At 40.1% G+C, this 25,702-nt stretch overlaps 2 protein-coding genes across 3 annotated transcripts; both read left to right on the top strand.

Moving 5' to 3' along the window:
• The first annotated feature begins 2,483 nt into the window (after positions 1–2,483).
• On the top strand, positions 2,484–21,054 carry LOC126848496 (MOXD1 homolog 1). The gene is made up of 10 exons (XM_050589471.1): positions 2,484–4,090; positions 15,942–16,091; positions 17,103–17,276; positions 17,629–17,712; positions 18,207–18,396; positions 18,654–18,919; positions 19,161–19,579; positions 19,838–20,004; positions 20,130–20,260; positions 20,442–21,054. Exons 1-10 carry the CDS (start codon positions 3,011–3,013, stop codon positions 20,598–20,600), a joined length of 2,820 nt encoding a protein of 939 aa, XP_050445428.1. The 5' UTR covers positions 2,484–3,010; the 3' UTR covers positions 20,601–21,054.
• Positions 21,055–21,725: 671 nt separating this feature from the next.
• On the top strand, positions 21,726–25,549 carry LOC126848498 (zinc finger CCCH domain-containing protein 13-like). Of its 2 annotated transcripts, none has more exons than XM_050589475.1 (4): positions 21,726–21,842; positions 22,174–22,338; positions 22,789–25,143; positions 25,275–25,549. In XM_050589475.1, the coding sequence occupies exons 2-4, from the start codon at positions 22,175–22,177 to the stop codon at positions 25,315–25,317; spliced, it is 2,562 nt and encodes an 853-aa protein (XP_050445432.1). In that variant the 5' UTR covers positions 21,726–21,842; position 22,174; the 3' UTR covers positions 25,318–25,549. The 2 variants fall into 2 exon arrangements, with proteins under 2 accessions (XP_050445432.1, XP_050445431.1); XM_050589474.1 differs by having other exon boundaries at positions 22,142–22,338.
• Positions 25,550–25,702: the final 153 nt, after the last annotated feature.

The following is a 25,702-nucleotide window of genomic DNA, read 5'->3' as shown; positions in this document are numbered from 1 at the left end:
CGGGCGGGACATTGTCTACTTATTTCGGGACATCGCCGATTTATTTCGGGCACCGATATGCGTGTAGATGCGCGCGTGGAATACGCGATCGAGATCGTGCGTGTCCCGGTATCGATGATTCGCTCGCGCGCACGCGCAGTCGATGGGAATGAATCCGCTTCTTATGCTCTTCGCGGCGCTTCATCAGTTTTTCTCAGGACGACACGATTTGCGTCGTGGCGTGAAGCCGATATATCCCCGTGTGATTCTTCTTTCTCGTTGACATAAACCACGGCACGAGGAGGAGGGGTGAATAATTTCGCCGGATGAATACAAACGTACGACTTCTACGATCGGCATGTCGTCGTGCATCTTCCCACAGCGTTTCTTCATGATAAGAATACCGTTTGCGAGCGACCACGAAAACCGATACGAAGAGATTCGGAGTCGCCATTTTCTCGATATGCGCATGTCGTGGAAAAGTCAATTTGTCGAGTAATTTGTTCAGTCTGTTCCAAGGGGCAACGTTCTTTTATGTCGATGAGCTTATAAATCCCGAGTTGCTCTATCTGCGTCATAAAATTGTCCGGCAAGCCGTAAAACGAATTCTGGCCCGCAATCGATAAATCTCCCGATTCAATTATATTAGTTTTGAAGAAGTCAATTAACTCTGTCGAAAATTGACGCGAACGACGATAGATCGATGATATATCGTAAAATGAAAATTAAATGTATTTCAACAAAACTTTGCGTTAAGAAATGGATGTTATATAAATCCACCATTAATTTGATTTATTTTCTCAGACGTCGAATTGTAAAATAATTTTTTTTTTTAATTTTGAGGCAAAATTATAGTGGCGTAATTTAAGTCCATCTTATTGACAATGAGATGCATCTTTAAAAGACTTTACGATAGTCGTGAGCCTTTAGATTTAGTTCTGGAGGAGAATGCATATAATTACATTTTAATTGCAACTGCGCTGATTTATTAAGTTTTATTTAAAAAATAAATATACGACTTTAGATCTCGCGTGTCATTCCTGTCGCGTATTGATCGATATCTTCGCTTGTAAAGAATAAGGATCAGCAACCCGTCTCACACGTGGAGTATAGTGTTTCAATGTCAGTTACAGGAAGTAACTCGATACAGTTGGCTTCTGAACACGTGCGGCGTGCTTAAGCGGAATAATATATCGCCTCCGAGCGGATGGGATTCGCACGATTAAACACTGAATCGACAGCACCTTCAATGATATCGATACGAATCAACCATATATTAATTCGCATAAATCGTGCATTAATAAATAAATAGATTTCCAATCGAAAACTTATTACACGCAAACACTTTATAATAATTCACGTGATAATAATCCATTCATTCAAGAAGATATTAAATAATTTATTAACTAAATAGAAAAAAAGAAAAGAATAAAATTCATTTATACGATATCGACTTTGAAACGAGCGAAAATTCGCGAAGCGTTGCTTCATCGAAGAAGGGCGAGGGTCGACGCGAGAATCGTTGGGGAACAGAAGGGCGCGTGCCAAGGGCTTGCATCTGCTGCATACACACACACACACACACACACATAGACAATCTCTTTTACAGCCCCTCGTTCTTTTACTAGAGAAGAGAGAAGGCCATCGCCACCAACACCGCTGTACATTGCCATTGACGTGTGCACAAGTCTCCGGTTACAAAAAAAAGGGAGGGACGTTTCCGCAGGAAGCACCGACGAGATCCCTCTTCTTTCGTCCCTCATCGAACGTTCTCATAAACGCGCGAACCAACCGTATTCGATGGTGGAATAATCGTATGTGCCATAATCGTATGCGGGATTATCGCGCTCCAGCGATCCGTGCAAACTCGCTCGCGAAATTGTAAAAAAGAGGAAGATTTTACACACTGCGATTGCTGTGATTCCGCATTACATTGCAAGAGATTTAACTCTCATGTCGCAGAGTATTACAATTCGGCTCGTTACGTGCGGCTAAACGTAACGGAGGCCGTACACATAACAAGTCGAGCGCAAAAAAAAATAACGCAAATTGCACGGCGAGCATTGCAAAATAAATACTAAATAAGATATCGCTTGAAAATAGTATGAGGGCATTTAAATTTGAGTAATTCGTTCGACAAAGTAAAATTATAATTTACACCGTTCGATTTCACTGTTATGAGGAAATAAAATCAAGAAGATTATATTAAATTTGAAATTGCTCTTAAAAATTGTCCGCTGGTATTGCTTTTAAAAGGGAAAATCTTATTTTTGTTACAGATTCGTAAGGTTGCACTTTCTTTCATTTTCTACGTCGAAGAAACGGAAAAAATACGTGATGGAAAAGAATTGTATTTGTGCGATTTAATAGGACTGCTGGCTACGAAACGAACCCACAGCCACGGCAATACGTCCCTGTATAGGAGGGCCCTGAAGGAAGGGGACCGGAGCCAGGTAAGCAGCTGCGGGCATCTGCAGGGGCAGCGGCAGCCGCGTGTTTAAATTAGTCCCGGCACAACTGTCGTGCGCGCAACATGTTTGGAGGATCGTTCCCGAGTCCAGTTGTTGTTCATGTTGGGAATCGAATTAACGAAAAATCGTGAAAGAAACTAGTGCTCAAGGCATTTCGAATTATCTGAATTTTTGTTGCGCAAGATAGATCGGTGTAAGGTTTCAGACATTAGTATCAAAATTGACATACCGATAAAACAAGATCAAGGAAACTCTTTCCCGTGAAAAGAAATTCTTTTCTTCTGAAACTTACAAGCGCACGATGCTTGCGATAAATAATTAAGAGTTTTTCAGATTAAAATTGAATTTGATTTTTATAACAGCTAAAAAAATGATAGTGATAAATTAAATTTCAGTGTTGCGTGTATAAATATATTTAATTAGATAGAAGCAGAAAGAGAGAGAGAGAGAGAGAGAGAGAGAAGGAAACAGACAAATTAATGGCTTTAATATTGACAGTGAAACAGACGACAGGATTTGTTTAAATGATCGTATGAAGAATCAGGAAACAAAAAAGGAAGATGTTGCTACTCAGAGTGATCGTGACGTTGATCGCGTGCTGGATCGTCAAGTGCGATCTGATGGATCTCTACGTCCAGCACATGGACGAGACCATGAGGACGAAGTTGTATAATAACAAGCGGCATCGCATGTTTCCCATTTCCCGAAGGATAAGGAGGAGCCTCAAATACGACAAATTGCTGTTGGATGATTTGATGAAGCAATTGGACATGGATGAGAGGTGGCAATGGAAAGCCAAGAAGAAGATCTCTTACCAAAATGACGCTTTAGACTATCCGAATAAGCGAGAGGAGAATTCTGATCCTGATCAACACGAAATGCTCTCGACTACAACACAGGATTTGAAATATCCTGATGAAACAACGATCATTGCCGAAGCTGAAAATTCGCAAGCGCTGATCGAAATCGACACTACAAAATCGATATCTGATATCGTTAAAGACGAAACAGAATCGAATAATTCTTCGCATTATGTGACGATCGAAGGACAAGAAGAAGCGTTGAAGGGGGAATTTCCCTTTTGGAGAATCATTCTGGAGAATCAGACTAATGTCGAAGACATCCTTGACAAACCTCTAGAACCTGTAGAAGAGATTCCATTGGAAGAATGGAAGGATTTCGAAGAGACGGAGGACGAGGAGAATTCTCAGTTCGAAATCATCAGCGAGAACGAGCAAATCAAAGCGAAGCCGAGGATACCAAGGAAGAGAAGAATGCCGAAACTATGGGATAAAATGTCAAAGACGTATAAGTACGCTTCTGCCGTAAAAATGGATCTCATCAAGAACAAGACGAGGACAAAGATAAGAATGAGATCTAGAAGAAGCGCGAAAAAAGGTGGAGTTAATCGAGGAATATTTAATGCCAAGATGCCAAAGTTCACTAGGTACGAGAAGCTCGACGAGGACGGTGACGTAATCCTCGAGTGGGATCCTTCGGACGAGGAGGAAGTGACATTCAGGGTCACCGCTAAGATCCTGGGCTACGTCGGCATCGGTTTCAACGAAAAAGGCCACATGATGGGTGCCGATATCTTACTCGCTTGGGTGGACGATCACACTGGCGTTGTCAATCTACTGGTAAGTCAATCTTTTACCAGGCTATTCTGATTTCACGATGGTCGTTGATTGATAGGAAGGCGACTGGATGATCGATAAATCTCGATGTCTGAAAAGATCGGACGGCCCTCGTCGTACAAAAAGGTATCGGAACCGCATAATTTCGATCTGCTGACCAAGTAGATTCATATGTCTATATTATCATGTTCTTGTTACGATTTCTTATATATTATAATAATATCACATAATCAACGAAATAGAGAAATAAAGAGAGAGAGAGAGAGAGAGAGACAGAGAAAATTTTTTCACTTTTAATACACTATACATATATACGAAAATACATTATTTATTATTGATTTTTCTAAAACAGTTTTTTTAAGTAATTAACTCTTTAAAAGGTTAATTGTTTTAATAAAAAATTAATTCAAAACTGAATTAATGTATAAAGATTTTTGTAAAACAATTTTTCTCTCCGCGATTATTGATGTTTTACACACACGGCAAATTATTTTCACACGATTGCAACGTGAAATAAACGCGGTCATCGCGCAAAAAGCAATTTGTGTAGGTATGAGAATGTGAACAAGGATTAATAAAGCGATCGCGATCTAACTAGATGGACTGATGAATCGCCGTCTCGTCGTTCAATCGCGTGGGAAGGACTCGTTTTCTTCTTATCGTCGTCTATCGATTGTGCAACATATATGCAATCGAGCGGAGTCGACATGGTCTCTCTACGCTTTTCTCTACGCGATTACTTCTCTCCGTGAGTCACTTCAATGATTAAATCAAAGTACAGCTCCGTGCGTAATTATTATAGAAAATAACTTATTGTTAGATGAGAGAAGGAAAGAAGGATAAAATTCGAAATTGTGCGAAAGGAAATTTTTCAAAGTCTACAAAGTAATCAAACACACAATTTTGTAATTAACTGAAATAAAATCTTTTTAATACGAAATATAATAAAATTGTGATTTTCTTGAAACATATACATATAAAATAGAACTTTTCTAATATTTTTAATCAAATACTTTAGAGGATAAAATTGCCACACATAATTTTGATTGCTCTTGACGACGATACGTCAATATCGGAAATGTTCGAGCGGAAAAAGTATGGACGAAGAAACAAACCTCCTCAGCTTGATTTCGCGCCGAAGCAGCTCCCCATGAGATACGAGACAGTTCGAAACCTGTCGGCGCATATCTCTTCTCCGGCGAAGAGAGCCGGTGAAAGGCCGCGAAGCAGGAAGATAGGAAGATACAAAAAGGGGGCGACAACAAAGAGAGGAGAACGAGATGGTGAGGAGGAAGAGGAAGAAGAAGAAGAAGAAGAGTAGAAAAAGCACACAACGAAGAGGCGAAAGGAAGAAAACGAAAGGATGGAAAAAGGAGCTAAAGAAACGAGAAAGCCGGGGAATTAAAGGAAGATTAAGAAGGCGGTCGGAACAGAAAGGGGAGGTCGAGCTTGAAAGATCTGCGCCAGGCTTCGATAGAAGAGGGAGAAACAACAAAAGGAGTATCACGACTAGACCCGAGCCGCATTTCTCCACTCGAACAAAATCGCTTTCGAAGCCTGCTCACGCAACCGATCGTATTAATGAGAAACGTTAATTAACGCGGCATCATGACGTCCGATGAAGCCGTCTTCGCCCAAATGCATGATGACCATGTCGCGAGTACCCTTTGAAAAATGCGTAGGACGGTAAACTTGTTACGAGAAGAAATTATACGCCCGTCAGTAATAATAATTTTGATCGGCAAAAATAATAGCACATGTAATTATTATCTATTATGGTGTAGAATAATAATACCGCGTGACAATTAAAATTCCGAAAAAGGTGGCACGAGACGTTTTAATTGGTGACCAGGTACCAGAGCACCGAAAGGCGAAGAGACGATGAAGATCCGGGCTCACAGAACCTGCTTCGGCCTGGACCCTGCTCTTCTTCGAAATCCTAATCTTAATTAAATTTATATTCATTACGCTTGACGACACCCGGCCTTATATCGTCGCTCGAGGAATTCCTTCTCGAGGAAAGACCGCCGTTTGTCCTCAGTTTAACACGGAGGTTGAAAACGCGGAATTTATTCGGTCGTTTCTTATACTATTCGGCTTCGTAACAGCATCCTTTTCTTTTTCGTTTTCCTTCTACCGTAAGACGAATTGATTTCAACTTTACCGAAGACTAGTGTTAGTCCAGATTGCAAAGCGACTCTCTTTTCGCGAAAAATCCTCTTTCCTCCACAGTTAATTCGCGCTTTGCCTCTTGCCTCTTTAGAAAAGATTAAAATGCGGTTTCATGAGAGTCACGCGATATGTATACCGGGCGAATTCTAAATCTGTCCGAAATAAAATCTAGGGCAAACGAATGAGCCGCGTTTCTATCGATTTTGAACTTTCGTGACTCGATTTACCTGATCTTTGTCCCAACGACGAGACGATTGGGAGAAAAGAGGATGGACACAAAAAGACATACCGAGGGATAGCGAGGGAAAGGATGGAGGAGGGGAGGCATGGATCCAAGAAAGACCGGAATAAAATTAACGAACGTGATTCCACCACGGACGAGATAACGTCGTGATAAATTTACGTCCGACCGGCGGCCTCTCGCCGTGCGTTTCTTCGGCGATCGATCTATCCCCGTGCCCTTCTTACCTTGACGAATTGTAAATCTCCCGACGAAACGGTCCCGAGACTGGACCTATATAGCTCTCATCAACGTAAAAGTAATTCGTCATTGCGTTAATTAATAGAAACGTGCGTATAGAATTATTGCAATCGTGCGTTTCCTTGCAAGGGAAATTTAATAATTGATAAAATATATAATTTTTTTTTAAATACATATATATATATATATTGCATCGATTAATTAAATATATATTTTCTTGGAAAAGTATTTAAAAAAAAATTATATATTTTATCAATTATTAAATTTGCCTTGCAAGGAAACGCACGATTGCAATAATTTTTAAATATATGTTAAATATATACATATATATAATTTTTGAAATCTTTTGTAATTTAAAAGATAGTGCCATGCAAATCAACTTCTTTCTTACAAGAAACAAGGTGTTTTTAATCGAGGCCATGATAATCGGCGCGCACAGGCGACCCCCCGTTGAGGCGACAATTTGTGGCTCGTTGGCGGTATCTCACATGCACATATATATGCACAATGATGTTTCATAAGGAAATTCACGTTTGACAAATATCATCTGTACGTCCGTACCTGTTGCACCGACATGCGATGCACTTAAACTCGGATTCAGACGCCCCGGAGGTTGAAAGCGCCGGCGGCGAAGGATACACATTCAATGTGGATATAAGGATTGCGTATATGAATTTGCCGTGGCCGTGTAGTCGTGCTGCGAGGATCGGCAGCGAGAGGGCGAAGGGAGGGCCCGCCAGGTATGCTCGGAGTTAGGGGCCCAGTCAAGGCCTCCAGACATCGTCGGCGGGGGGGCCGTGCGCGCGAATCTTTGAGCATCGCTGCCGAGAAGGACGAAAGGATAGTCTCGGGTCTGGTGAAATGAAACGGCGATACCTCGGATCCTGAAAACTCCGAAGATAGACGTATTGAGATTTCTTAATAGATTTCGCCGATCAAAGGTAAAATGCAAATAAAATATGCGCTTGAAAGAGAGAGACTGAATTAAATCGAATTAAATTGGAAAATAAAAATGCATCGTGTTAAATCTTCAATTTAATCGATATCCCGATTGAGCAGGATCAGGAAGGATTCGCGAAATAATCAAGTCGAATAATTAATTAATCGCTTGAGTTCGAAGAGTTTCGCCGGCGGATACGGATACGAGGTGCGTGAATGGGCCTCATCGGCAGCCAAGCCGGTGGAAGAGTTTAAGGACGACCGGGCGTCGTTCAGCGTGACCGAGAATGCGTGCGCGCGTACACGACGATTACGATCGTAATTTATTACCGCGCCGGGAAACACGAGTCGCTGCGCGAGCGAATCTGAAATGTACGTAATCTGCGATCCGTCCATCCTCCGATCCCAAGGGCCGACCGCGACGGGCCTCTGTCCAGGACGTACGGACAGACGGACGGGATGGACAGTCGAGCGCAACGGTGCATGGACGGGCCTCCTCCTCCTCTTCCTCCGCCACCTTCTTCTACCAGATAGAGAGAGAGAGAGAGAGAGAGAGAGAGAGATTTCGCTGCGATTTTTTTCTCATTATCCCGGACGATCCCTCTTCTTCGTTTTCTACCACCGGCCAACACGTTTTCGTTCTTTTCCAATCCCACTTCACGTCGACCCCTCCCGCGCGAGATACCCGGCCGCTATCTTCTCACAAAGCGCATCGTACATGCCGAAGAAACGCAAAAATAAAATCCTTAACGTGTCTTGCACGATAACCGGATTAGTGGTGATTAATGATTATCACGTCGCGTTTCAAAATTCTCAAATAAAAGAATAAAAAAGTAATATGGCTAATGTGTGATGAAAAAAAGACTTCTCGCAATATCGCAATTGATTATTATTAATTATCAATCGTCTATTATTTAACGTATCGTTAAAAAACTTTAAAAATTTTATCGTTTAAAAAACAGCACGAGATAAAAAAAAAATTATCTAAATATGAGAGAGACAAAATTTGTTTCCATGTTATTTTTACCTGTGAAAGAAACAATCGTAGATAGCTTGCCTCGAGGTGCAATAAAGATTCGTCACGTCGGTAGCGTGTATTAATGGCGCGATTAGCGGTGCGGAAAAGGTGCGTATGTGAAAGAAGCAGAGAGGTGTGATATAGGTAGAAGGGACGTCGGTAATTTATATATCTCCAAATGCCCCGAAGGTGGGTCAGCCAGCTGCTCGACTTTACTTTATGTTATTGCGTTGCGCCACGCCGTACGGCTTAGGCGTCAACAACAACGAGATGTTTACCTCTACAACCCGGTATTATCTGTGCCGTGCAAAGGAGAGACCAGGAATTCGCCGGAGAATTTGTCTATCTGATCCGTCTTCGCGCTAATCATCGCTTCCCTTGCCTCGCTTCCTCTTCTTCTTCTTCTTCTTCGTGTCGTAGAAGTCGTCCGGTCGGTTCCGCTTTATCTCGTTTCACGCATTACACCGTGGTTCTTTGCGGCGACGAAAAGGAGATTCGAAAGGAAATTCCCTTTCGAAGAAGAATATTTCACGAATTAAAATTAACCTCGTACGCTTGGTGGCGTGCGTGTATCTCAGTCGATGCTTCCTCGAAGCGTTCTCCCTTTTTTATAAGAAGCTTCCTTTTTTTTTTTAGTAATGCTGTATAATATTAGAGAATTTTAAAAATATCCAGAATTAACGCGTTCTTGATAAAAAATATATTCGATTGGCTTTTTTAAAAATATCGTACGATTTCCTTTGCCCCTTCTTATTCCAAGTATAACGGAATTTGGGACCAGAGGGTACATTGAACAGAAGTATCGATTATATAATCAATTGAACGGATTGATAAACGAAAAACGAGGCGCTTATTGCTATTCCAGAATTCTTGACATGACCCAGCCATATGATTTACGATTCTCGCGTCGCGGAACCGGTTCATCCTAGTCAAATAAAATATCGTACCGTGCGATTCGTTGAGCCTCGGTGAACCACCCCTCGGAGCCACGTACCTGAATTGTCGTACATTTCTTACCGTGATCTTCTCCGTGTTCTCTCTTCTCGTAATGTAAGGCCCCGCTCTTCGGGCAAGGGCCCGATAATTTTGCAACGTCTGTGACACAACTTGTCGTGACAGATATGGAGAAACCCCCCACAGTGATAGCAGATTATTAATTTAAAAAATTGCAATTAACATCGATACATTTAAACGTTGCGAGCTATTTCTCGTTTTCCGGTTATGAAAAGTGTTAATGTGTCCAAGTTCTCACGTTCAATGATGCCATCCAGCTGGCAAACTCGTTGCATTTTTCGAGCGAGATATCTTTTAGTAGGCAACATTATACAACATAAACCGGTCTACAAGAGTAATGTCTACTGTGAAAGCTCCTCGATACTAGAAAGTATAGAGCGTAGAGATTTTATCTCGCAAGAGGAAAAATTTAGGAAAAATAATTAATGACGAAAGAATAATTATTTATATTGATTTAGATTAAAGAAATTTGTAAAATTTATAATAAAAAATATTTATATTTATATTGTTATTTATATGAAAACAATATTAGCTTTTCTCTTAAAAATAAAAAGAATATATGGATCGAAAGCTGTATTATAATTTCTAATAGTTCATAATCTCTTTTTATCGATATCAATTTCATAGATCGATGTAGACTCGATCTAATTTTTTTGATATAAAATGCTCACGCATTAGAACAATAATCCTGAAATATTCATTTCCGAAAACTGATAGAAAAAAAATAAGTATAGATAGTGCGGATATTCTTCTCTACTTCCGTCGTAAGAATCAAAAAGCAGCTCAATATTAGAACTTTGAAATTAACGTCCTGAATAAGCATTCTCCTATTTTTCTCTTTATTTATTATTGAATTTTTTCTTGTACTTTCTATGCCGATGTTAATGGTGTAATTACTAGTAATATGTATCGACACGATGAAAATAACCCCCTTTTTAGCGCTATTAGTGGTCGAACTATCGCTAGTTCGCAGAAGCACTCATATACCAAAAAAATGAAGACGTATAATTTATTTAAATTATTTCACTGTTTAAAATGTGTCATTCAAAACATTAAACCTTGATTTAATGCGAAAGATAACTGACACATCTGTTATTTAATAATATAGCATTTTATCAAATATCTTAGGAGTTTTAATTATCGGATTACTATATCTGTAATCGATCAGATGTTTTTTCGAGAGAAATATACGACTCTTAGAAACGACTCTAAAACGCAATTTCAAACTTTATTCACCGTATCGAGACGGAGGTTCTTACTGCGACTCTTTAAGTCGATCGGTGCGTCCGGTGAGAGTAGAAATTCCACGCGCGATTAAAGTAGTAACCGCGAGGATCGTTAAGCGGTCTGCCGAACAAATTGCGGGGGACGCGCGCACCCCCGAGTGGCGGCAGAGCGGGCGCCTCCCCAACGAGAGGGGGAGCGAGAGGGGCTTCCAACCGCATTTTAATTCGTTGATTATTATTCCACGTAACCGCTCGTAAAACCGGCCACGATGAGCCTTAACGACTCGCCGCGCGTAATTGCGCTTAACCGCGTATACGCGCTTCTTCGACGCCCCGGGACCGCGCGACACGTGAGAACCGGCACCGGAATCGCGACTAAAAGCTCCACACAATCATAATTTCTCTGTCTTAAAAACAGAATAAATTAAATCAGTTTGAAAGAGAAAAATTGCGAGATTCCCTATCCCGCCTACCATAATAATCGCACGGTGTTGATTTATTTCAATACTGTAATATTATTATAGATTTCTTAATATTCATTAAGTTGTTTTGCTCATAAGCATTAAAAAGGAAAAAAGTTTTATATATATAATACTATTATAAAATATATTAAAATAATAATAAATAAATAATATGAGATATATATAAGAAGCTGTACTGCCATCATCTCCAACTATTTAAATTAATTTTTCCACATAACATGACAATTAAATTATACATAAATATTTCAAGAATCAAGTTTATCCGTTTCATCTTTATGATGATGCAATTAAATTACACGAGTCGCATCCGAGTTAGAAATCTGCAAGTAATTTGCGTAAATTTTGTCATCGTTCGCTATGCGTTTCTCCAGAGTTTCCTGAAGGAAAGAGAAATCCTTTATCCCTTCTCCCCGAGGAACAAACTGCTACCAGCTGCTGTTCTGCCAGGTGGTAAAAAGGAGATTCGGACGAGAAGGAGGGGAAAAGGTACCAAATGCGAAGAGGAGAGAAAAGGAGAGAAGAACGGAAAGTGCGGTTGGTTTCACCAGCGAGTTGAGAGTGAAAGAGAAAGAGAGAAAGAGAAAGGTGTAGAGACGCACAAGATATAAAAGAAGCAAGCTAAGCAAAAGAGGACAGCGGTGGAAGAAGGAAGGAAGAGGAACAAGGGAGGGGAGAGGGCGACCCAAATGCACATATATTTCAAAGTGCAAGAGAGAGAGAGAGAGAGAGAGAGAGAGAGAGAAAGGAAAGAGAGAAGGAGGAAAAATGAAGAAGAGGCTACTACCAAAACACCTGGCGAACATTCTCTCCTAGTGGCGCCTCTTCCAAGACATTCCTTCCTTTTTCTCCAGCACCATGGGATCCATGGGAACCGTTTTCGGGGCACAAAGCGACAACACGGCGGCGTTTCCTTTTTCGCGGACACTACGATCCATCCCACGTAAAAACATTTCACGGAATATTTGCGAGCGGGATTTTGGGATCTCGCGTCTCGCGTAGAAAGACACCGATCGGTATATTTATATGAGAGAGGTCCGGTGTGAACGAAGCGAAACCGCGGGAAAACGGTATATAATCTCTGACGTCCTATTTTTATCTTCTCGTCGAGGCGTCATCCGAGAAGGATCTTCGACTGACGATCTTAATCCCGATCTTAATCCTAATATGAATAACTTGTGATGTGAGAACCATGATGTGATGTCTCTTTGCCAATTTAAAGGTCTTTAAATCGGTCACGATTCTTTAAAAGAACTCGAGAAGAATTTTTTCATCTCTTGGCTCATGTCACACTTATAGCAATATCTCATGAATCTCACATTGCGATAGATAAATAAAAAGTCGATTAGATATGCGGTGAGAAAGAATGTCTCGCAGAGGAGAATCCGCGTCACCGCTCAAGGACCCCCGTATCCTTGCCCGTATCTTGGGAACGCCTTGCGAGGAGAACTCGCATGTGACGCGAGTGGAGAAGCCTCTCGGGAGGCTCGCGCAGGAAGCACAATCGTGTCGGTCCGTGACGTCACATCCGTCGAATTAATTTTCCGCATCCCATAGGCGTGCGTGCTGTTCCAAACGAGGATCGAAGACGTCCCTCGATCGTCTTCTCGATCCTCTGTTAGATTCTGACGATCTAAATTGCAATCTCTTCATCTCTCTTCTCGTCGCGTCGATGAAGTTGTCGATTTGACTAACGAGCCTTGAATAGTAGCGCATCGCGCGAGGATTGCGATAATGACATCGTGGACGACGTATTCGTTATCCTGCGGCGCAAGAGAAAACGTTTTTTAAATCGGCAACACGGGACCCATCGTTGGCGTCGTCGTGACTCACAATCGGAAAAAAATCAGGTATCAGTGAGAGAGCCAACCCGGCTTGCACCTCGGCGGGTCGTTTGCATAATATTTTCGTCTAACGAGCTACTTTGCGGCATTTTTCGTCCCGGCGCAGACAGTTGCGATAATCCACCGTGGGAATCGACAATGTTTCCTCTTCTTCCCTTTTTTTTTTTTTCCTTTTCAAGCGGCTTTTCCTAGAGATACCTAACTGGTTCCCAGATGCGCGCGAATCACCCGTGTTATTTTGAACTTATTCTCGATAAATTAATGTCGATAGATAACGTGAGCGTTATTACCTTTATGATTCGATCTTATCTCTCGAAATAACTTATTCGCGTGAAGCTATGAAAGGAACTGGACGATATATGTAGATGTTAAAATAATTAACTCAGATTTACCATTAAAAATTAGCGTGAGAGCCTCGCACGTTAAAGAATAGATTCAGTTGTGAAATATCAATTTTTGGATAACAATCGAATGAATTAATTAAAAAAACAGCCTTCTTTTCGGATAACAGACCTTTTAATCACCGAACATAACGCCAGGGCCGTAATAATTAGCCTGATGGCGATGAGAATATCCGGATGCCATGAGAAAACCGTCACGAACTTCATGAGAACGCACTTGAACCCCACGAAATTGCGAAGACGCGACTCTACCGCTGTGATCGAGATAAAAAAAGGGGGAAGATTCTCGCAGAGCCTTCCGGGCAAATTTATGCACGCGTGTTATTATGACACCCGGCCAGTCAGGTTGTCAGCCCCCGCTGACGAAACTGATTGTAATTAAAATCCACTTATCTTTACTTGAAGATCGAAAATCGAATACATTCACCCTACACAACAAATTATTTTAAAAGGTTAAAAAAAGTGTTTAAAAAAATGGAAGATCCATTTTCGTTTATTGAGAATTTATAATATGCTAGAATATCACAAAGCGCGCGTGCCATTTGTTTTTCTTCTACTGTGTCATATAATTCGAGATAAAATCTATATATATAATAATTGCTCGCTGCTTATTATTCGCTATTCACTGCACACATTTTCTGACACCTATACGCGTAACAATATGCTATATTTTATATACATAGGGAAGAGTTGCCTACATCGTATCATTTAAAATCATTTTATGTCATATTACCCATCTGGTTTTAATTTATACACACGTTAAAAAAAAAAATATTGGATATTTTAGCACAATATTTAAAGCACTTACTATTAGATATTTAACTTTTTATCGAAAAAAGAAATTAATTTATTATAACTGTTTTATAGCATAGCGTAAAATGATTTAGCAATTGGTCTCCTAAATCTATCTATCGGTTTGCAAAAGACTTTCAATCAGTATCACAGAAAGAGAGGCAACAATACACTTCAAGATTTCCGGGTCAATCAATTGAACGTGTCTTTTTAAGAATGTATAATTCTTCTGTATTAAAATAATAATTTCTACGCGCATCTTTCATACGTCAAAAATACGTAGACGACGTAAATAAATATTATTAGTTTTCATTAAGGTGTCAATATTGACAAACAAAGATAGCATATAAAATGTGGACAATACGACAGCACAATCAATCAATCTCTGTCCTCTTCCCTCTTTCCTCTTGTACCTTTTCTTATTCACATTTCCACCGGTTTCTCGCAACGTTTTGTGAGATGCATTTATTACTATTTCCTTTCCACACGTGCTCGTTACGAGAGACGTACTACTCCATCGGGCATGACGATGTTGCGGCAATTATTTGGATTCATTACGAGCAGGAAGGAGACTTCCCTTCGGGGGTTTCGCCTCTCGTCTCTCGCCCCGCGTGCAAACGTCAGGATGCACCCCACCGTAACCGGGATCCAACGGACCTAAACGCCTGCGGCCTCCCTTACTCGCGTGCGCTTACACCATAACGCAGCTGGAAAATTGCTCCCCTCTTTTCTTTTCAAAGTATAACGCCTTATCGACGGTCTCTGTAATATTGGCCGGTAATTCTGAATGTCTTTCCGTAAAATCATAACAGCGTGGTCACAAAGTGTAGCAAATCTGTCGCGTAATTCCCTACCGCAAAGTTCTTGATGAAATTGACTTTTTCGTGGAAAGAATACAATTAAAAATTATGTTTTTATTATGCAGACTTTAAACTTTTAAAAAGTTAATAAAAAATAAATTTCTTGTTGATTCACATTCTTCTTTTCAAATTGAGATTTCTTATTAACTTGTGATTTTTTAAATTTCACATATATTTTTTAATTCAACATTTTTATTATGGAAATATAAATTCTGAATTAATTAATTGATAACCTGCAAGTGATACATTCAGCGTAAATAATTTTATTGGAAGAGTATCAATATCTTCTTTATTGTGACGCCTAAACGTCATTCAGGCTGGCTGACGCGTGAATGAAAATCGTGGCGTAACTTATAAAAAAATGACACATTCACCATACTTTACTTAAGCAAAGTAAAAGAGAAAGTAGGTAAGGCTGGGATGATAAATTACGTCGGACAGGAGAATCCCTAGAGTCCCAGTTTGCCGCGAATACGAACACCTGGCACTCACCTGACCCGATAAAGCTCTCGATCTCTTGTCCAAAGTACAAGAAGCGAGTTTCGGGGCCCGCGGGCCTTGTTTCGACAAGTACGTTGAACCCTCTGACGATGATTCTAACGTCTCTCTCTTTCTCTTCGTGTTCCAGGACTCGCACGGTATCGAGATGAAGGCCGCACCAGTTGCCGACACGTCTCAGGACGTCCGAGTACTTGGCGGTTCGCAAAACGAGACCCATACCACGGTAACGTTTGCTAGGAAGTGGCAGACATGTGACCCTCAGGATCACCAGCTCACAGTAAGTCTCAAACAGCTAAAACATAATTTAAATATGATATACAATGATCATACATATAAACATTTCTATTATAATTAAGTGTGAATAATTTTTTTTGTTCTATGATTGTATAAAATATTTCTTTCTCTATATTAAAAAAAAAAAAAAAAATAATACGTCTCAAATAATTCGCAAAAAGCACAAGCTGCCAATATTTGATTTTACCCAGATGCCCAGAGGTGCATTTCGGATTCTTAAAATAAATTTTACAGATTCTGAACCTACGGTGGCTTCGAATATTATATAATTGAAGTAATTGAAGTCATTCGGATGCCAGAGTAATTCGCAAGCGTGCATTAACGCAGCGAGAGCCGGAAATTTATCGCGCCTCGCTAACGCCAAATTACCTTCCGACCTCTAATCCGCTACTCTGTAATTAAAACGCGTGCAAAGAAAGCAAGTTTCGCTACGCGCAATAACTCGCAGTTCGTACCGGCTCGAACGGAGTCCTTAAGGGGCTCGAGGAAGCCAGAGAGAGAGAGAGAGAGAGAGAGAGAGAGAGAGAGAGAGAGAGAGAGAGAGAGAGAGAGAGAGAAATGTTACGGAAGATTTACTATACAACCGTCGCGACTCTGTAGAATTCGCGAAGAACCCTCTTTCGATTTATGCCCGAAAAGCAGGGGCCCCGCAGGTTTTAAGGGGTCCCGAGCCCCCCGCCACCGCTGCTTCGAATTCCCGCGGCGGTATTTAGGCATTTAACATACCGTCTTCGTGTTCCCCCTCCCCCCTTCCCTCCCGCCCTCCTCTGTCTCCGCGGCACGAACTTTTAGCCATCAACGTATCCGCTTCTAATTGCATGCCACTCTATAAATCCGCGTTTGATAAATATTATTTATCAAAAGAAATAAAATTTCTTCAAATTTTTTTTTTTTTTTTTTACAAAATGCCAAGTTCCTTCACGTGTTAATGCGCTTCACTTTCGACATTGTTTGTCGCCGCTTTAAACAACGAAAGCCGCTTGTATGATTTCAGGAGGACACCGTCAAAGTGCTGTGGGCTCTACATCCGACCGATCCAGAATTAAACACGGCACTATGGCACGAGAATAGACGAGGCGCGAAGGCCCTGAGGCTAAAGACAGCTGCGGCACATTCGCCACCGCGTGAAACTCGGAATATACGACACTGGGACGTAAAACTTAACCAGGTAGATTAATGAGATAAACGCTTTCTCTTTCTTTATATATTCTAATATTTTCGTATCTTCATATATTATGTAACAAAAACATAATAGATTTATTGATGTGCTTTATTTAGCACAATGAAAAATAATATCTATTTTGATGAAGTTGATCCTAAAAAAAAAAAAAAAAAAAAAAAAAATAATCACGGATATTAATGATTTTACTTTATAATTATTTATTATTTACTTCACAATTATTAATTATTTATGATGAAACTCTAATTTTAATCCAAATTGCCGCTGACTCTTTCTTAATTCTGTGCATGCATGTATTAAGGAATTGCGATTTAATGTTCTCATCATTTTTTTTTCGCAGTTTGAGGTGGACGACACGGACACAGTTTACTGGTGCAAGATCTTCAAGGCCTCCTGGCTGAGAGAGAAACACCACATGATAGGGGTAAGTAAATACACGACGATGCAAATTCTCGCTAACAGGTTTCTCAAGTAGACGCAAACCTCTCGAGAATAAGTCCCGACGGCTGCGATGGCATGCAAAGGTTGGGCCTGATTCGTATGTGCTTCACGAATCACGGTCATTCATGCCGGACGTCGCCCGGCGTGGACGCGCGCGTCATTAGAATAAAGAAGAGATCCGGAATGATGTCACTACGTACACCGAAACGTTGGCCGACTGTCAATGCGGTCTCGCGGGAGAGAGGCTCGCGACTGTTCCCAGGATCCCGTAAAACTCTCGTCGGATCGATCTTTGAGACATCGTTAGAGGAGGAGGAGGGGGGAGGGGGGGACTCCTCAAAGAAATTTAAATATAATTTTTATAAATCGGGGAAAATCGAACAAAATTTCTTTTGTGCAAATGTCAAAAATTGCGAAGTGAACATCGATAGTGAACGCATTTATGCGAATATATTTATCTATACGTTACAATTTCAGTATACACCGCTCGTGGAGAAGGCTAACGAGGATCTGGTCCATCACGTGATCCTATACGAGTGCGCATCGACGTCGCCGATCCTCGGTGAGCATGCCAGGATCGCGGGTGCCCGCTGCTACAGCCCGACGATGCCTCGAGCTTGGGAATCGTGTCTGCAGCCCATCCTCGCTTGGGCTCGTGGTAGTAAAGGTAAATTATTTACAAAGTGAAGACAAAGAGTATGTTGGAGCCACGATCGAGTTGCTGTCCCCCTTGGCAAGATAATTTACACAAAATTCCCCGCAAAATACGTTCAGAATGTCGGCGAAAGTATCGCGCGATCTTAGCGTTAAAGAAAAATCAAATAAGAAAATTTTTGAATGACAAATATTACTCAACTTTTTTTTTTTTTCAATAAGTAATTTAATAAAAGTAAAATTTTTTTTTTATCGCACGATGTCTTGCAGGAGAGTGGATGCCGGAACACGTCGGTATACCTATAGCGGAACACGGTGAGAGCTCGTATTACATGCTGGAAGTGCACTATAATAATCCGAGTATGAAGAGAGTGATTGACAGCAGCGGCGTACGACTCTACTTGACTCCGAAACTTCGTCCTCAGGAAGCGGGCATTCTTGTGGCCGGCGTGGCGGTCAGTCCTCTTCATTTAGTGCCTCCGAAGCAGAAGGAATACGCCACCGCAGGATACTGCACTCCGCACTGCACAAACATGGTAACGGAAGAAATTAAAATGGAAAAATTGAAAACAGTGCTTTATTAAATTTAAAAAAATAAAAAATAGTACTTCTATTTTTCGGCACACATTATTACAATTCTGAATTGTTCCTGTTATATTTCTAATACTTTCTTTTATTGCAATAAATATTCATGCTCGAAATTGCAACGTGCATAAAATAATAAAATAAAAAATATAACAAAACTAAAAGAGTTGATTTGAAATTTTTTTTTCATAGATGTTTCCCGAGGATGGTATCAATATTGTATCGGTTGTCCTGCATTCACATTTAGCTGGACGTCGTCTCAGCTTGAAGCACATTCGACGTGGTAAAGAATTACCAAGGATCGTCCAGGACAATCACTTTGATTTCGATTACCAGCAATCCCATACGCTGGAGAAGGAAGTGAAGGTGTTACCTGGGGACGAGCTCGTCGCGGAATGCGTTTACGGCACTTTGAACAGGACGAAACCGACTCTAGGCGGCTACGCGGCTACCCAGGAGATGTGTCTGGCGTTCGTCCTGCATTATCCCAGGACACCGCTCGCCGGCTGCTACAGCGTGACGCCCGTCAGGGATCTTTTCAAGACTCTCGGCGTGCACAGCTTTCGGGGGATGACGATGGAATACTTGGAGAAGCTGTTCCTAATAAATGGGTGAGTTATCTTGCAGATATATTTTGATTTAATAAATAAAAAAGATATCTTTCAATTCAATTCAGTTACTTATTGAAAAAGATTATATTTTTTTTTAAAGATTATATATTTTTTAAATATTAATTTTGTTTTTTCAATATTAATTAAGATAAATTTATTGCAATTTTATTATACATGCATTGAGTAATATTTCTTATCAAAAATCTATTGATTTTATCGTCTTTTTATCTTGGTTTAAACTTATCGTTTATTTTTCAGAACTGATTTGACTCTGCCTTCAACCAATCAGCAACAGCTTTTCGCTTATCCGGCCGCAAGACCGACAGACGAGTCTGCATTAAGAGCGATGAAAGATTACACGGAAGAGAGCGAAGATGATAACATCTTTTCACGACTCATTATCGAGGAGCCCGAAGAATTCCGAGGTACAAATATATAATAGAAATAATATTATAAGAAATCAATAAAATATTCATAAATACATCATAATATTTTGTGTATAACGCAATCCTTAGAGAATATATTTTAACGTTTTCTTCAATATTTTCAGGTCGCACTATGGCTGAGCATATGCTGGCTTTGCCATGGACGGAAGAATTGCTCGCAAGATCAATAGAAAATAATCTTTATCACGGCAGGCATATGACATTCTGCAGAAAAAGAGACGATCAATTGGCATTGGTAAAATCTCTCGATACAATTAAAATATTTGTAATCAAAGTTTAAAATCGTATTTGCATTTTCCAGCTAACAATAAATGCTGAGAAAAATTATTAAACTCACAATTTTTATAATTATATATATATATATATATTTTTATTATTATTATTATTATATATTTTTCTTAATTTTTTGTTTCAAGCCGGCAGATATTCAAAACTTTCCGAATTACACGGCACTACCGGAAATGAATGACACGACTTGTAGCGAATTCAAGAATACGTCTGGATCCTCTGGAATTTTTTATATACCCGTGATAAACCTGGTCACTATCATCGTCGTATCGATCGTTATGTTGTAAGATATCCGAGCAAATAGTCAACTACAATCAACGATAAGCGTTGCGAGACGAATGCGATTCTCACTATCGAGTATGCGCGAGTATGATGCGAAAGGCTTTTTACGCCACGAACGTTTCCTGTACATTTCCGAATTTACGAAACGATCCCGGTTAATTTATTAATTTAAGCGATCTTACTTTGCACAACGAGTGATTTCCTCGAACGGTTTCCGACCACTCGAAACAGATCGGCAAGTTCCTAAAGTACTAGGTCGCTGATCAATTCCTCTTTCTAAGGGGATGATTTTTTCAAAGGTTTTCGTCGATCTAGCGCACCCTATAAACATATATATATATATATATATATATATATATATATATACATAAATGTAGAAATATATAATATAATAAAATATGTAAATATGATTATATATTAATAATGTATTTATAAGACATACATAAGCTTCTCTTTTTGTAATGCGAGTTTTGTATAAAAATAAATGTCTTTATAAACACATTGTATATATTCCTGTTGATAGCCGAGTGAGAAATTTAATTCTTGTTTTCTAGTTCAATTTTTTCACGTTTTTAAATTCTGGAAAAATTGATTGATAAATTCCATTTATATAAAAATTATATTAAGCTTTTATTTTGTACCTTAGATAGTAAACAAATCGTTTCTCATTTAAAAGTTGAAATAATTTAAAAGAAAAAGTGTTTTCGGCAAAATTACAGATTAAATAGTTTTAATATAAGATGATCTGACTGCTTAAAGCTTAAAGTATCTAGTCTGTATTTAATATCTCCATTTAATCGAATTTATTAATTTGAAATGGATTTCAATCGAACAATTTGAAAGTGATTCGGAAGTCCTTCGGAACTAAGCTTCAACCCGTTTTAAAGGACACCCACGTACGCGACCATTATCCTGATTCGCAATTTTCCAATTGGTTAACCCGAAAACGCATTTCGGTTTTCCAATCTTTCCGCTCGCAATATTGCCCGCCCGCGCTTTGTTCATGGCGATCTTGTCGCACTGACGTATGGGGCACCATGTGGTCGCTGCTGATAAGCGGTGAATTGCGTTTCAATCGAATTACGTAGCGGGTCCCGCGAGTATAAAACTCGCTCCCTCGGGACGTTCGGCGTCAGCAGCTTCCCGGAGCACCGAGGAAGAGCACTCCTCGCGAAAACGTGAAGAGCTCTCCAAACTCTACAGAATACCTACAGCAAACTTGGTCACGGCAGTCTTGTATCTATCAGGTATGGCTTTTCATCGACGCTCTGAGACTCTCTGAGATATTCTAGAACCGCGAGATACTTAATACAAAAGATTTCACTTCAAGTTTCAAAGGAAATTTTTTTTTTTTTATAAAAGAATGTAGAAAGATAGAAAATTTGTTCTTGCATCTGAAAAAGGAACATTTTTTCGTTTTTGAAACTAAGATATTTTTGCGTGTATTTTTTTTTTTTGATTCCTGCAATTTTTAAACGCACTTTGAAACTTTAAGTGACAAATAAAAGTACATTTATAGAACTGTATTCTATATCATCAATTACAGATAACGTGAATTTGGATAATATTTCGTGACAGGATGCGACGTACACGTCACGTAGTGTTGCCCGTACGATCTTGGCAATACATTGGACTCTTAATAGTATCGCTCGCATGTCTGACGCTAGGACTAGTGTCTAGGGATAGGGAAGGACATTCTGGTAGCCTCGCAGGACCTGAACTCACGCATCGAGCTCCCCATGAGTACGAACTAAATTAATATCTTTTTCTTATATTTATAAAGATTCTTATATATCTCTCTAATTTTATATTAATATTTCTGAATTCTTAAATATCTATTTTGTAGTATCTCTAAAAGAAAAAGAGAGAGAAAGTATTAATTTTTTTTATATATTAATTGTTATATTTTTTGTGTTATTATTACTTTTTTAATTTTTTATTTAAATGCTATTAATTTATTATAAGAAGTGTTTTATAAAAAAAGCTTTATTTTCACTCTTATGGACTAAACACAAGCATCGTACATAAGCAGCATGTGTTGATTTCATAAATGTTTCCTAAAATTATCTGATATCATTGTACAATATGTTTAGGAAATGTTTATGGAACCAACGTATGCGTACTACTTGGGGTATCTCTTTTTTTTTAAATTATTTATATAATAAAAATTATAAAAAGCCTTGTTATTTCTAGGGTGGACGCCTGTCCAAACTTAAATCCTTTCGCCCAAGTGTCTGCTGAACATCTGATCACCGAACCGGAAAAAGCTGCCAAACCAATTAACGATCATGAAATTAAAGTATCCAAATCACCTATATCTCGAAGACTCTCTCGATCTTTGAGTCTCGATCGCTTGTCTAGAATCGGTTCGCGGAAGATTGAAGAACGATCGTCCTCAAATCTAAGGGCGATTGAGAGGCTCTCAAGATCCAGGACTCGCGTATCTGACAACGAATCCGTCAACCGGCTTCGAGAATCGCGATTTAGGACCATCGTGGAATCCCACAATGCCAGAAACTCGTACGATCCCGTCACTCGGCTGTCTCGATCGCAAGATTTATCCAACCGAGCGACCGATCGTCGTTCCATCGTGCGAGATTTGGAACGTCGTGTGGCCGATCGTACGAATTCCCGATCACGATCCACGGAACGACGCGAGCTCAACGAAATCGCGCGTTGGCAAAATCGCGTCGATCGATCGGTGGGTCGACAAAATTTTCCCAATCTTCAGGCTCGTATGAACGATCGCAGATCACTCTCAATGGAACGACGAGAATCGAGTGAAATCAATCGGCAAGAATCGCGCGATGTTCTAGCTGCTCGTCGCGAATACCGAGATTTGAGACGAACTCGCGTGGACCATCGATCTGAGATGCGCGAACGTAGAGTACGATCTGTCGAACGTCGAGATGCGGAACGATCGAATCGTCGCGAAGATCGCGAAAGACTCCTGAAGGCTCGTTCGGAAGATATCGCACGAGGAGATATTGATCGTAACAACAATCTGAATCGCCGAAACCGGAAACGATCCCTTGACACCCGCCGCGCCCTTCTCGATCGCGTTGCTAATCAAGAACGCCGTGTTTCGAGTGTCAGGAATTCTCGTAAAGATCTCGTTAGATCCAATGATCGTCGATCGCAGTTTCGATCGATGGATCGGATGAACGATTTCGATCGCGAGACACTTAACAGGCGAGTCAGATCGGTTGAATCGAACATCGAGAGATCTAGTAGATTGTCCTCTGAACGTAGATCTTTGGCTCGATCTGCGGAAATAAATCGTATCGACCACCAAAGGATTGAGAATCGTCTTACCGGTCGAAGATCTCTCGATCGAATGACGTCGCGAGTTCCGTCTGAAAACGTACGTCGAGAAAGGATAAATCGTTCGCAGAGGATCGTAAGCCAACGTGATTCGCGCGGGAACGTTGCGAGAGATAATTCTATTATTAATCTAGTACGTTCAGTTTACGAATCCGAAGACATTTCGAGTCGGGAACGAAGAGACAGACATATTCGATCTTCCCGTTCCGTAGATCGTAATTCGATGTATCGTCGGGAATTTGCGAAGATCAAAGAGTCTAGAGATCGCAGATCGCACGATTCTTCAACGGAGCAACGAGATTTAATTCCGGAACGACGAGAAAGGACGAACCGCGTGTATCGATCTCGCGAGGAACGAAGGATTGTCCCGCAGCAATCTCGCGAACAAATTGGACGATTGTCTAGGAGAGCTCCGGAAAGACGAGTATTAGAGCGACGCGATTTACGAAGATCGTCTGAGCGAAAAATCGACGAGAACGCGAGATCGCGCGAAGCATCCAGGATGACAGACCGACGTCTAGAACGAAACTCGGAGTTGCGAATTTCTCATGGAAGGATTTTGGAAAAACGATCTACTCCTAACTCACGAAAATCATTCGAGCGAAGGATCGACGACAGCTCGAGATTGCGCGAAGGATCCAGGATGCAAAATCGTCACGTGGAACGTAACTCTGAACCGCGTGATACAATCTCGATACGAATGATGGATCGCAGAGCGAATAGAGCAGCAGCTTACGATAGAAGAATCGTTCATTCATTGGAAAAGAGATGGGATGCGCGACGCGATCAACAGGTCAGAAGCCTGGAGGAGCGTCGAGCTCGATCAGCCGAAAATCGATTTACCGAATCTCTTGAAAAAGATTCTATTAGACAATTTCGTCACAGATTATCGAATCTGAATGTCAAGGATTCATCGCGACTCACCTCTCTTCGTCGAGTCATCAGAGCTTCTCAAGTTCCTGAACAAAATCGCCAACAACGAACATTGTCTGCGGAGAGAATGGTTTCTAGGATCACATCTAATGATCGATTGTCCGCAAAATGGGAAAAAAATTCTCAAGACGCAAGCGTCGAGAAAACTGGAGCAAAAATCGTTCTCAAGTCAATGGACTACGAACTTTTCAAGTATCCTGCGACGTATGACTTTATGAAACAAGCTGTCGTCGTGGCACTTTGCACCGTTTACGGACTTTCTCTCTATAATGGCAAAAAGACTCTTATTGGGTAAGATACACATAATTATAAAATATTTTTTAGAGTATAGAACTTGAAATAGAATAATCAAATACCTGTTAATTTATAATTAAAGATTATTATAATAATAACAAATAAAATAAAATATAATATTCTTTCAGCAACAATATGGTACAGCAAATGCAACGTTTCATAGTCTGGTAAAAGAGATATAATTGGCTATCACTGAAAACTGCTGCTTTCTGGACCTCTGCTTCTGTAGATTTTATTATTTCACGAATTCAAATGTTATGTTGCGATAAATGTGATATTTCCGAAAATATTCAGAAATATTAATGTATATTAATGTACAGCTGTGTGTATCCCGCAAAAATGTCGTATATATCTCCAAGATATTTTGTCCGAAAATAAATAGTGTTAGAATTGCGTAGTTAAACTTGCTACTTCTATTATTTCAACATAATTCCCCTTTTCTTTTTTTTTCTTAATACTAGAATATTACAAAAAAAAAACGCACGCTATTTTCTTTATGATATTATTTAATAAACTATAATTTCAACAATCTCAAATTAAAAGAAGATATTTTCTC

This window comes from Cataglyphis hispanica, chromosome 3 (assembly GCF_021464435.1).
Source record: "Cataglyphis hispanica isolate Lineage 1 chromosome 3, ULB_Chis1_1.0, whole genome shotgun sequence".
Taxonomy (NCBI): domain Eukaryota; kingdom Metazoa; phylum Arthropoda; class Insecta; order Hymenoptera; family Formicidae; genus Cataglyphis; species Cataglyphis hispanica.
The sequence above is the reverse complement of the archived record's forward strand: the minus strand, read 5'-3'. Positions and strand labels throughout refer to the sequence as shown.